This window comes from Parasteatoda tepidariorum, chromosome 1 (assembly GCF_043381705.1).
Source record: "Parasteatoda tepidariorum isolate YZ-2023 chromosome 1, CAS_Ptep_4.0, whole genome shotgun sequence".
Taxonomy (NCBI): Eukaryota; Metazoa; Arthropoda; class Arachnida; order Araneae; family Theridiidae; genus Parasteatoda; species Parasteatoda tepidariorum.
Window position 1 is genome coordinate 64,127,002 of NC_092204.1, and position 13,333 is coordinate 64,140,334.

Sequence of the window (13,333 nt, forward strand, 5' to 3'; positions counted from 1 at the left end):
TAAAAAAAATTATATTAATAAATTTTTATTAAAATTAAGTTTTTAATCATGATTAAACCAATAGTTTGTTTTTGCATGCACATTTGTTAAATTAGATTTTAAATGCAGACACTATCGATTTTTTCAGCAAATAGCTATTTTTATTCTTTAGTATACAAGTAGAAAATTTTTAGAAAAAAGAGAAATCATAGCTTTGAAACTTCAAATGTCGCAAAAATTATAGATTAAATGAAAAATCCAAGATTTTTTTTAATTATATAAAAAACTTATGTTAGCTTAAAAAATATATCAAAGATTATGTGAAAATTCAGGCTAAAAAAAATTAACAAATATTGATTAAAAAATTTGGATTAACAAATATAAATAAAAAAAAATTCTCAACATTTTTGACACATTCAAGAGTAGTTAATATTTTTTTATTTTTTGCTTTGTGCAACAGCCTCATTAAATCTCTAGACATGTCCTTCCGAAGATCCTTCTTTCCTTTCACAATCTTCCATTAAAATAATTTTGTTATAAATATTGCTAAACATAATTTGCCAGGTGTTCCAAAATTTCCAAAATTAGAACAATCAACTAAAAAAAGAAAAGTACAATTTACTATGTTCTGCAGGGGTTACCAGTGTATTTCTATCACTAGGTTTTAAAATTAGTTACCAAAGACTGCCAGCAGATGGAATGCTGATGTGAGTCCAACATTCAACTAAAAATATTTGTATGCGTACTTATAGATTTCCCCCCCTCCAGAATACGCCACATTGTTTCAGGAAATAGTGGTAATTTTTAAAACAATGTTTTATGACTTTTCTTAGTTAGCAGCAACATCTAATCACAAAATTTGTTAACAGTTCCGAAAACTGTTTTTAAAAAAACCTTGCCATTCTTAGCAAAAGTTCCTCAGCTCAGACATCCAATCAACAACACTCTATAAATGATTAAGAGCAATGGGATTGAAAATATTATAGAGAATGCACCTAACAATAAAGCCAGAAAAAAATATGAAATTTTCCTTTTCTTTTTTTTTTAAATTCAGATTTAAACAGTTGTTTTACAACTCTCTTTGGAATCACTTAAAATATACCAATAATAAAATATTATTCATTTTATTTCAATAAATTATGAATTTTAGTAGTATTTGTCCAGACAAAGCTTGAGGGTTTTATTATATTTTCCCCCACTAACACAGCCTATTATGCTTATAGTTATAATTATAATAGCTATAATTTACTAAATTCTTCTGATTATTTTTTAAATGATAAAATTCAGCTTATATTCTTACTTTATTATTGAATTAAAAAAAAAGCTGTATTTTAATCATTTTCGCATTTCAATTAATATTTCGTATTTACATTTTACTTTTTCTTAGTAAGAATAGGGATATATTTTTGTTTTTATATCTCTTTCACTTTCTGTTCACTAATATGTGTGTGCAATGCATTTCCCCCTTGCAAATCAAAGAGAAAACGAAATCAGCATGCTCTCCTTTAAGTTTGATTGATGGAAGCTTTAAGAAAACAACCAATTCTTTCGGACAAAGAGGTGAAAATAAAAAACTTGTTTCTTTCCCTGCCCCCTCTTAACCTAAAGATCTTCAAGGTTACAGAAGAAGTACTAAAGTTTTCTAATGACAAATAGGGAGAAAAATAACACCCCCTTCCTCTACTTAACTTCAAGGATGAGTAAAATTTCTGGTTTTTCCTCAATTGTTCCAAGCTTAAAATGGCAGGAAAACAGACCAAATTTTTTTTCCAGGTTTCTGGATACAGGACAAATGATTCTGTACTGTATAAGCAGTAGGTTTAATTTTAGATGAATTCTCCAGAATTTATTAGTTAAGCACTTTATAAAATGAGAGAAAGTTAATCAATCACAAGAAAATCACTTAAAATACCATCATTATGTATTTTTATAGCACACATTTAAATTTGCAGTAACTATTAAAAATTAATATAAGCTTATTTAATAGCACAAATACATCAAGTAACTGCAAAGTGCATATAATTAAGCAAAAATAGCAAACAATCATCTTTACGCCTGCTTCATTGTTACTCAGTATCAAAAAGTATATGCTTAATAATAAAATGTAAATATTTTAAGATACAAAAATTAAAAGATTTGAATTTACTTACAGAAACATAAAAATAAAGTATCTACAGCCATTCCATAGACACTGAAGAAAGCAGAAGCAATAATATAAGCTCCAACTGTAATAACCTATGCAAAGAAATAGAAAGTTATTTTCTTAATAAGTGCTGAAAATGACAATCTTATTAGACAACTAAGAGACTTTTCATTAAAACATAGCATTTTTATACATAGTTTGTAATATATTAAAGTAAAACTTACAAGCTTAAGAAAAATTAGAAATTAAAATTTTAAGTCACTAGAACTTGAAAAGAGTTCTCCATAATTATCATAAAGAGAGAGAGCACAGCTTGGGATCAAGTCATCGTAGTACATGGTAAAGATGTTCACCTCCTTATAAAAAAATACACTGGACAGCCCATTTCAAGAAACACACATTTGTTTATTATTTAAGTCTCTATTTCGCTAGCAATCAGTCTTAGATAAAATGAATATTTAATAAATTTTATTTTATTTATTGTCATTAATCTATTGTTTATAAATATAAGTAATTTGACTTATACATTATATTTAATTCATTAGATATTTAAATTACAGTAATTATCCACTCTTTCAGTAAATAAATAATAGGCAGAATCACGAAAGTGATCACAATTGTTGGAGCGTCTTCCTTTGAAATTACTTTTTAAAATCCAGAACAAGTATAAAGGTGTCATCGGTACTGATCAAACTGCTCCTAAAGGAATTGTTGAATAAGGTTTTGAGTAACATCAGAAAAACGGGAATGAGCCTTGCTATGAAACACACAATGTCTTAACTGAGCATTCCCAGTCATTTTGTTTGTTTTTGAATTGCACACTATATCTCGATACTATATAGATGATTTCACCTCTAAGAAAGAAAACAGGCAGAATACTGTTCCAAAATACAGTGCACATGATTTTGTGAGCTTATAACATTTTCTTTTTTTGTAGAAGCAGTGAGTTCCTTCACTCCATTAGCAGTAGTTTTGATTCTGGAGTGATATAACAAACCTGAGTTTTATCAAGGGTCATAACCTTGTTTAGGAAATCACTGCCCTCTTCAGTGCATTAGATAAAAAATGTCAAAGCACTGCCAACTTGCTTTGTTTTATGGATATTCACAAGCATTTTTTAAACCCTATGGTAACACAATTTGCAAAAATTAAAGCTATTTGTGACAATCACATTCAGTTTTTGAGATTAAAGAAAACTTATTGCAAATTCGCAATCTCATCGTGCCTATTTTCAAAACTTTTTGCACTGACTTTTACAACCAAATCCTTATTGAATTTTTTAATCCACTTTCTCTCCATTTCATCATTATATTTTCTTCATAATTCTCTACAAGTCGACAATGAATTTCAGCTGGCTAAATTTCCTTTGCTTTCAAAAACTGTATTTTTTAAACCCTAATAAACACATGTAAACAAAACACAATCTGGTTGTAATAGCATCAAACAATCCAACAATAACACATATGCTCATGCACAAAACTGTAATACTACCACTATAATTATGATCGAACAAAAGGGTACTATCCAGATATGGCCTCATACATTTAGCTTTTATTTATAGGGTGCGTTCTGAAAGTAATGCGCATTTTCTGGGAAAAATAGATTTATTGATCCTATGGGTACAAATGGTTAAAATTCTTCAAAATAGTTCCCTTGTGCATCAATACACTTGCAGAGACGATTCTGCCACGTTTGGAAGGTACCCTGGAACTCCTCGTCAGGAATGCCTCTCAGGAACCTTGTAACATGAGCTCGGATGTTCTCCACCGCTTCCCGGTGCTTTTTCTTCAGTTCTCTATTCAGTCGGGGGAGCAAAAAAAAGTCACACGGCGCACACATTTTGACAAAGTCCACACATTTTGACAAGTTTAGGGTGTTAGCGATTACCTGAATACTTTACCGACTGTCTGACTTCAAAACTTCACGCACATGCTCGACGTTTTCATCGGGTCAGGCATCCAGAACAAGGCTCGTCGGTGACCTTCTCCCAACTCTCCTTGGAGGCCTTGTGCCACCTTCCACACTTAGATCTCAAAATGCATTCCTCCTTAAAGTCGTCTTGCAGCATGTGATGAGTTTCCGTCGCATTCTTCCCAAGTCACACACAAAACTTTATCGCGTACCGCTGCTCCAGCGAACGAACACTCCATCACGTTGTGACTCGCGCGAAGACACATCCTACCGCTCCTACTGCTCAAAGCCACCTGAGACCAGGCTTGTTTGGAAGGAAAAATCCCCCACGACATTTTTTGACCAATCTGAGTGTGCTGCGATCAATAGTCGCGTCACAATAAAATCATGTGCATTACTTTCAGAAAGCACCCTGTATATTATACAGTAAAATAATTGATATTTAAATGCAATAGCAGGGTGTTTAAGATAAAGTACTTACAATTGGTGGTGTAATCTTATAATTCAGTTGATCTTTGGTACTGCCAGAATATGTGGTAAAATAATAAAATGATAGCACACCTAAAAGGAAAACAAAGATTAAACACAAATAATAAAAAAATTTAAAACAGAAATAATAGAAATTTTTTTTAAAATTTTTACAACACAATCACATGAGATCTGTTGCAACACTTTAAAAAAAATGCTCTAACAATTAAAATTACATACTTATCAAAGATCTCTTATATTCACAATTATTGCCTTTTAGTAAAAATAGATATCTTTTAACAAAAAATGAATATACATCTTTTTATTAAAAAAGTAAATTTCAGTATTTTCAACAGGCAAAAATTCAGGAAAGATTTTATTAAAAAGTAAAGGCAACAATGAAAAAAAATTAGTAAAATTTTAATCAAAAGTCTAAGAGTGGACTAATAAGCCACTGTAAGTAATACTGGTCAAAAGACATGAAAGATTATCTGTAGGTCATACATACTTATATAAATGAAACGAAAATACATTAATTATTTAAAAAAAATAGTATGTTATATTATATCAATAAATAATAAAAATTAATTTACCAACTGTAACAACAACTACCAATTTTCCCAAGAAGAGCAAAAAGTCTGTCAATTTATCAATTACTATGACCCTAAAAAAATTTATGAAACATTTTAAGTATCATAATATAAGGCATTTATTTTATAATAATTGAATTGTTTTAAAATCAGTTTTAATTGAATAAAACATACCTTAAGACATTCCTCATGAGTAGCATAAATGCCTTTCTAGCTGATCTGCAAAAATTTTTACCATACACAGCAATCTGAAAAATAGTTTATATTTATAACTAATAATTAAAATATATTCTGAAGATTTGAACAGAAAATCATCCACACACAATCACAATGCACGACAAAACCAATTACAGCATAAAAAATATTAGTAGTTGAAAAATATGCAAAATAAAACAAATATTTTCACCTTTTTTTATTTAAATCAATACATTTGTTTTACTTTTTTAAATTAATCTAATTTAAATCCAATTATAAATTAACTTTATAGTAACTAATGTTAAAAAAATTCAAATTAAATAAATAGACATTAATAATTTTGATAAGAAAAAAATTCTTACAACCAAGTGATGCGGATGAAAGCTAAAATTTCTAGCATGATGTAATGAATTGATTAAAAAATTAATCATTTAATTTAGTTTTCGTTCTAATTTTCTGATGTATACAGACCTATAGCAAGATTTATAATTATTTAACATTATGATTTTCGTACCAAGAAAATAAATATTCTTCCTTAGTGGGAGTGTGATTTGTTCAAAATTCAGTAAACATAAATTATGAATTTTAAACAGTTTAAAGTATTTATATTTACCATTATGTAAGCATTTTTGCTGATAAATCTCAAAAACTTCTCCAAACAATAAAAACAGCATTTCATGCACCTACAGAAAAAAATTTAATTCATATAATGAAAATCAAAATTACATTTGTTATAGTACTTTCGAGCAAAAACTTACCAAATGATACATTTAGTGAAGGCATTATCATATTTTTTACATTTTCGATCAATATACTCCAGCATGACACGAATCATTCGCACACAAGCAATTAAAAGAGACCCAAAAGCAACCGATCCCAGATGGTATCTAGGTAAAAATGAAAGATATGACAAGTTTAATAATATCTATCACAAATAATAAGCCTATCTAACATCGGTTTGAAATTTCTTAATTCAAAATGTTTCATCGTATAGGACAAACAAATTAAAAAGCATAGCAAGAAATCATAGTTTTAAAAATTATGCAAATAGAAATTATTACTATTTTAGAAACTTTTTTAAAGAAAAAATTAAATTACTATTTTAGAAAAAAAATGCAGCAAAGACATAATTTAACAAATATAGCATATTACTAAAATCTTGAAGTATGCATGATTTGGGAGTTTTTTCAAGCCAGCTAATGATCAAAATATAAGAATCAACAGTTATAGAACAATTCAAAAATAACTAAAAATTTGATATGACATCAAAATTTTCAAGAAGTAAATGAAATATCATCACCTTAAAATCATTATTTTTCAATTTTATGACTAAAAGGCATATTCATATATATAAACACTATATATATTATAAATAAAAACCATTAGATGCTTTGGTTTTCAATATTTTTTTCAAATTTCTAAAGAAATACTGGTATGTTATAGACTTTATGTTAACATCAAGAGATAATTAAAATTTGTTACATAAAATAACGTTTTTAAATATTAACAATTAAAAGCGCAAAAAAAAATATTAGTGTCGATAAACATAGAAAAAATATATCATTTGCACCCTTCTCACCCCCCTCCAAAAATGCTTTTAAACAATATATCACATTGAATTGAATTAAATATGATTTTTAAGATTCGGTTTAAAAATTAAATTGGACTAAAATATAAAATACAGCTTTACTAAGCCAAACTAAAACATTAGTTATTCAAAGTAAAGGAATATATAAAGGTAAATATAGAAAATATAACATCAAATGGTTATATAAACTGATTTTAATAAAAAAAATAATAAATGGAAGAAAGAAAGATAGCTATTAGTGGAACCTATATGGTTTTGCATATATTCATGCGTAAAACTATTCCCCAGCTAAATTTTTAAGAGCAATTAGTAAGATCAAAACTTTAAAAATTGAAAACTACTTGCCTGCAGGTACGACCCAAGCTTGTTCCAACAGCAAAAAATGGAACATCTTTTTTGTTATGTGTCCAATAATAGGATGCAAAAGCTCCAGCAAGGGAAAGTTGTCCAAGACCAATAACAAAAAATTGACTCCAGAATAAACCAAATAGGTTATAAACATGTGCACTAAAAAGATTATCTCTCAAGCCATAAGACTGGAATAAACATTTAATTCCCTCTCCGGTGGAATTATATTTCTAGAAAAAAACATTATGCAACATTCTTTTAGTTGTTCTGAAAAAACACTTTTGTAACATTTTGTAATACGATGATTCACAAGATATATTAATCAAATGTATACCCAAAATGGTGTATACATTAGTTCTTAACAAATGAAGTGAAAATGTTTATAGATCTTAAAGAAAATTGCATTGCTGCGAATAATCAACACAAAATTGTGAGTTAAATTAAATACATACAACTTAACACATAATTGACTTCTAGTTTAATTTTACAAATCAATCTCAACATTATTTCATTAAAAGTAAAAGGAAAGAAAGGGGAAAAATACTGAATTGAAAAGCTTATAACTGCCAAAATCATGTTCTTGTTTAAAAATTTCTTATTAAGGATGCAAAATACTACACTTGCTGTAACCCAAAAAAGACAGAACTCATCAATACTTTTACTCATTAAAATTTAATTCTCATTAAAATTTAATTCTTATCAGAAAACTTAAAAGAATACATCTAGCTATGATTTCATTACCGTAATGCTATTTTAATGTCCCTTAAAACATCTGAGATTAATAATTTATTCTAATATGTAGAACAAATTTTTTTCTTCGCATTCCTATGAAAAATCACCTCAAAAACAAAAAAATTCTTTTAATAATTATTCTCAACAACAAACTTTCTAAAATATGATTTAAACTATTATTTCTTAGGATGCATTAAATATAAAATAACTTGAATTCCTTTTGAATGAAGGGGAAAAAAAGACAAAACTTTCTACATTTTTATCCTAGATGGTTAAAAAGTTAGTCAACTCTTTCTTGCTTATCAATGACAAAAAGAGGACATTGCACTTTCATAAGGAAATGGGAAAGATACAATAAATGTATTTGGTAGATTTCAAAAGATGTATTCGAAATCTTGGTAAACTTCTTTTTAAAAGGTACAGTAAACTTATTAATCCTACTTTTTAAGGTTGAAAAAGTTTCAAAGTTCTCCTTGGCAATTTATTTTACTGTTTAGAAATGTAATAATTTTTTGAACATATGTTATTTAATAGAAATGACTGCTTGTAATGGGCATGCTTCATTTTGAATAGTATCTGCATGTGTATTAATATAAAATGAAAACGTGTTACATTATCATCAATAATACAACTGTTTTTCCAAAATTTTGTTAAAGTTAGTCCAATACTTATTAATGATAAAATATGTATAATATTATTGTACAATCAGGATACATGAACCTTACATTATGACGTCTGTCTTTGCTTGGGCCACACGAATTATTATGTAAAGTGGTGAATAAAAGTTTGACAAGTGACTTAAGTTCTATCAATACCTCAACATTTTCATGTAAGCAATATAAAAAGATTTAAGTCAATGCATTAAAAAATAATTAATATCATCTATGAAAAATTGTAAATAATTAAAACCTTTGGATTGCAGTGAGAACCATTTGCGTGAGATGAACCTGCTGGAGCATCAGCAATAACGAATGAAGCTTTTCCTGATGATGCAATGTATCTAATGATGGTTAAGGCTTAAAGGTAAGTAACAGTATTATTCAAGCAAATCTATAGAAAACTTTGTTTCGGTAAAAAATTTTTTTTAAATGGTTAGGTTTTAATTATTTTATTACCAAAACAGTAGATTCCTTTCCTTAACAGCAAAGAAATTAAAAGATAAAACATGTGCATTTAATTAAATAAAGCATTTATATTATATTAATTGGACAAAATATAGTACATTTAGAAGGATACAAGGCTATGGCTATCCAAAATGCAAAGAACGCAAACTGCAAAATGTAAGGAAATATTGGGAAGAATAATGTAGATGACATACAGCCAACAGCCCTAGAAAATAGTTTTAAATATATGAAGTAATATAGAGGGAAAAAAACTTAGAACAGTAAGCATTTTAATAAAGAGAAAAGATTAAAACTTTAAAAATATTATTCTTGCTTGCTCCACAAGTGATCATCACATTAAAATCTAATTTAAAGGAAAAAGAAAAACACCATCTTGTCCTTTAAACAATAAGCATAACGCATGCTTATAATTGTACAGATAAAATTGTCATCTAAAAGAACTTTTTTGACAAAGAAGGCAATTTATAAATCATGATTTATTTTTTATATTTTCTTCTAGAAACCAATATCATTAACCTGCTTGGTCCACAAAGGTTTAATATACTTATCTATTGAAAATTTAAAAATTAACTGACTAATGGGATAACGTTTAAAAGGAAAGACTTATTTATTTGCAACAAATAAAAAATTTGTTAAACAATGAACTATAGAATGATTAGCGATAATGTGAACGTTGACATTCACTAGTACAAGTCGATATTGTTCAAAATTTGGTCTTTCATGGTCACATGCATAAATAGCCACCAACCAAATTTTTCAGATAACAGTGACAAAAAAGAGTTTTTTTTTTTAAATAGGGGAGGCAGAAATAAAAAATTCCCTTAAATCAATAAACTTTATCAATTTCATTAATTTTTATTTCAAAACGTACAAAATAATGACTTAAAAGTAACAGTCAAAATGATTAATGAGATTAGAACAAGACATAACCAAAATAATAATTGCTTTATTATTAACAATTTATGAAGTTTATTTGAATATTTGGAAGCCTTTCCTTATTATATTGTTCAGTTTAAAAAAATTATTTTAGAATTCTAGCCACTTATAGCAGATTGAAGAGTTTTTAACTTTTGTTAAGCATCACTAACTTTTTTCTTGTTTGTAAGTTCTGTTATTTTTTAGTACCAGCTTCATTCCTCCTTGAAATAATTCTTAAAATAATTCTTAAAATACTAAAGCTTTTTCCATCTTTCAAAACTCAATGGAATCATTAATTTCTTTCTGTTTAATGAATTTTGATTTGTTAAATGAATCAATTTCTTCAGTAGCAGTTTTTAACAATTCATTGACATATACATCTTTTAAATACAGTAGAACCTTAATTTAATGTTGCTCAAGGTACCATCTGTTGTGAGTGATAGGTATGAGAAAATAACATAAAATATCAAATAATGACTTGAAAATGCATGAAAAGTTAATTGAACTTTGAAATCAATTGTAAAATTTTTTTTTAATTAAAAATAAGTATGCCCGTGATTTAAAAATATTTACTACTACTCATAAAAAGTAATCTGTAAAAGTAAATATTACTTATGAAAAGTAATCTGAATACACATACTTATTCATACATTAAAAGTAACTCATACATTAAAAGTAATCTGAATACACATTATTATTGCACACGCTCTTCTCTTTTAATTGCAATCAATAAATTTTCGACGTTTGTAATAAATTGCTCTTCATTATTTGTTAGTTCGAGTGATTACAGAAAGTTCCTTATTTCTTCAAAGGCTTTGGGACCTTCCGAAAATCTTGGCGTGGTTCTGTGTCCTTATCTTCATTGACATGACTTTGCATTTCAGCTTTTGCAATCATTTCTTAAACATGCAACATCACAAGCTTCAACATTTTCATCTACTGATATATAATCCTGTAATGAGCAGTTTAAAGCATTTTCTGCTGAGTTCCACTGTCTGCAGCATTGGCATCAGAATTATAATTTTTCTTCTCAAAACAAAATAACTTTGATATTGATGATAGAATTTCTGACAATGGACACGAGAATATGCTGAAAAATAATCTAAACGGGTATTATTAGCATTATAAATACCCAAATAATAAGAATTAAAATAAAAGATAAGGGTATCCAAATAAAAAAGAATAACAGAAAAATATGAGGTCTGTGGAACCCTGTGAACATATAAATATGTGAAGTGTTGTTTCATAATGTGAAAGATATTTTGCATAATGAAAAAACATCTTTAGAAAAATATGAAATGCTTTAAAGAATTAAAAGTAAAAAAATTTTCAAACATAATTTATACATACTTGCTAGATTGTACAATTAGAGCAATTGCTATGTAGATTCTCTTTCTTAGAAATACAACAACCAAAAATAAAATACCAAATATTACTCCACAAATAATAGCTGCAAGATAAAATTTGTGTGTAAGGATGGGGAAAATATAAGTTAAAATGCTATAGGAAAAATGAAACATTAAGAAAATATTAATACATAATCATCTACATTTTATAATATTAAAAATAAAAGCGACAAATCATAAGCACTAAATTGTGATTAATAAATTTCTAATATTAATAGTATGAAAGAAAAAAAGAAATAACAGAAAAAACAAATTCTCTTGTTTTTGCATTCAATAAATACAATAAAAATTCTACAATTCATTTTAATTAAATGTCTGCTGTAATCCCATTCCAAAAACATCAAAATATTCAATAGCGTTTTGATATCCATGATATCCGGATACTTTTCTAAAAAAGAGTGAAATAAACTTTACTTAAATTTTAAAACTAAATAGAAATTTTTCATTTTAATTCTTTAAATAATACTCGTAACTTAAGTTCCAAAATTAAAAAAAAAATCTCAACAATGAGGCTTTCAAAAATATCTAAAATTATTACGAAAAGTAACATTTATAAAGTAACATGTGAGCCAAAATTGGAAAAGACACAGATAAAGTAAAATTTAACAAAATATATCAAAAAAGCTATAACAATTACTGTGAATGGAATAAAATATTTAGAATTGAGAATTGACTACTAGCAGCATTACAAGATGAAAAATGCAAAAACAAGTATTTAAACTATAAAAAGTTCATCAAAGTTAAGTGGTGGGAATTTTCCTTTCTGGACTTTTTAGCACTGTTACACCAGAAATTTGTGGTCTTCTTCAAGAATAAAAAATTGGTTTTCAAAGACTATTTCTCCACATTTATTTTTCTTTTTTGCATTTTAGAGCTTTACAGAACATTAATTAGGAATTTTTGCTTCAGAGAGAGATTTCATAACTTTAATCATGATCATTAAGAAATCAATAATAATGAATTTTAGTGCCCTACAGAAAAAAAATTATAATTAGAAAACGAAAAGTTGCCTCAACATGTGAGATAAAAAGTGAACTGTGATATACTTCTGAAGAATAATGTAAAAATAAACTTACCTAAGGCAAGCCAAGTTTTACGTAGTTCTAGATAACTTTTAAGGTTCAATGTAACCTCAAACTTTCTCTCCGAACCAGCCACATCTTTTAGTTTAATATATCTATCAGTACTATAGTAACATCCTAAAGATAAAAAAATACTCAGTTTATTTTTGTTATAAAAACAACTACCAATATCATTTCTTAATTTAGCCTTCAAATGAGAAATAAGATATTTTTCTTATTATCACTTATTGTATCAACAAATCATCAACATACTGTTGTATAGAAAAAAATAAAGAAATTTTTTTTTCTGTATCTGTTAAAAGAGATTATCCATAAACATTGCTAGATAAAAGATATAAAAATTAACTACACCTTCTATCAAAACATTTTGCTACATTTCATATTGCCCTTTATGTAAAGGATATTAAATTTTACTAAAATACTTTCACCGAAAATTTTTTAACTAGTAAAATGCATATGATTTCTACTTGCCCATAAAATATGATAGTTAAGAAAATAATTGTAAACTTATATTTTATACGTAATACTTAATACTTTATTATAATACTTTATGAAAATTATATATAATAAACGATTGTGTTGTTTTTGTTGAAACAGTAAGACTAAGAAAAATTAAAACTACATTCCTTTTGTAAAACAATTCACACTTTTCCAACAAAATGTACAGTCAGCAAAAAAAAAAAAAGATATCACCCTGAATAACTTTTGTTCTAATGATCGGAGTTTCACGATCTAAGTGTCAATCTTAATGGTTCCCGGGGGTGACCTCAAATATGCTAATTAATTAGTGCTAACTATTAATTAAGTTACGAAATCAGACACAAAAACGTACTTTCTCTGAATAAACAT

At 27.2% G+C, this 13,333-nt stretch overlaps 1 protein-coding gene across 1 annotated transcript in view; it reads right to left on the minus strand.

The window, feature by feature from the left end:
• LOC107455706 (Choline transporter-like 2) overlaps positions 1-13,333 on the minus strand; it is a gene marked incomplete in the record, with an annotated part of 31,129 nt that overhangs the window by 4,322 nt on the left and 13,474 nt on the right. The window contains 11 exon segments of the mRNA XM_071181360.1: positions 2,130-2,214; positions 4,515-4,594; positions 5,095-5,165; positions 5,266-5,339; positions 5,900-5,969; positions 6,045-6,173; positions 7,220-7,452; positions 8,864-8,954; positions 9,191-9,283; positions 11,347-11,446; positions 12,479-12,601. Of these exon segments, the coding sequence (XP_071037461.1) occupies positions 2,130-2,214; positions 4,515-4,594; positions 5,095-5,165; positions 5,266-5,339; positions 5,900-5,969; positions 6,045-6,173; positions 7,220-7,452; positions 8,864-8,954; positions 9,191-9,283; positions 11,347-11,446; positions 12,479-12,601 (1,149 nt within the window).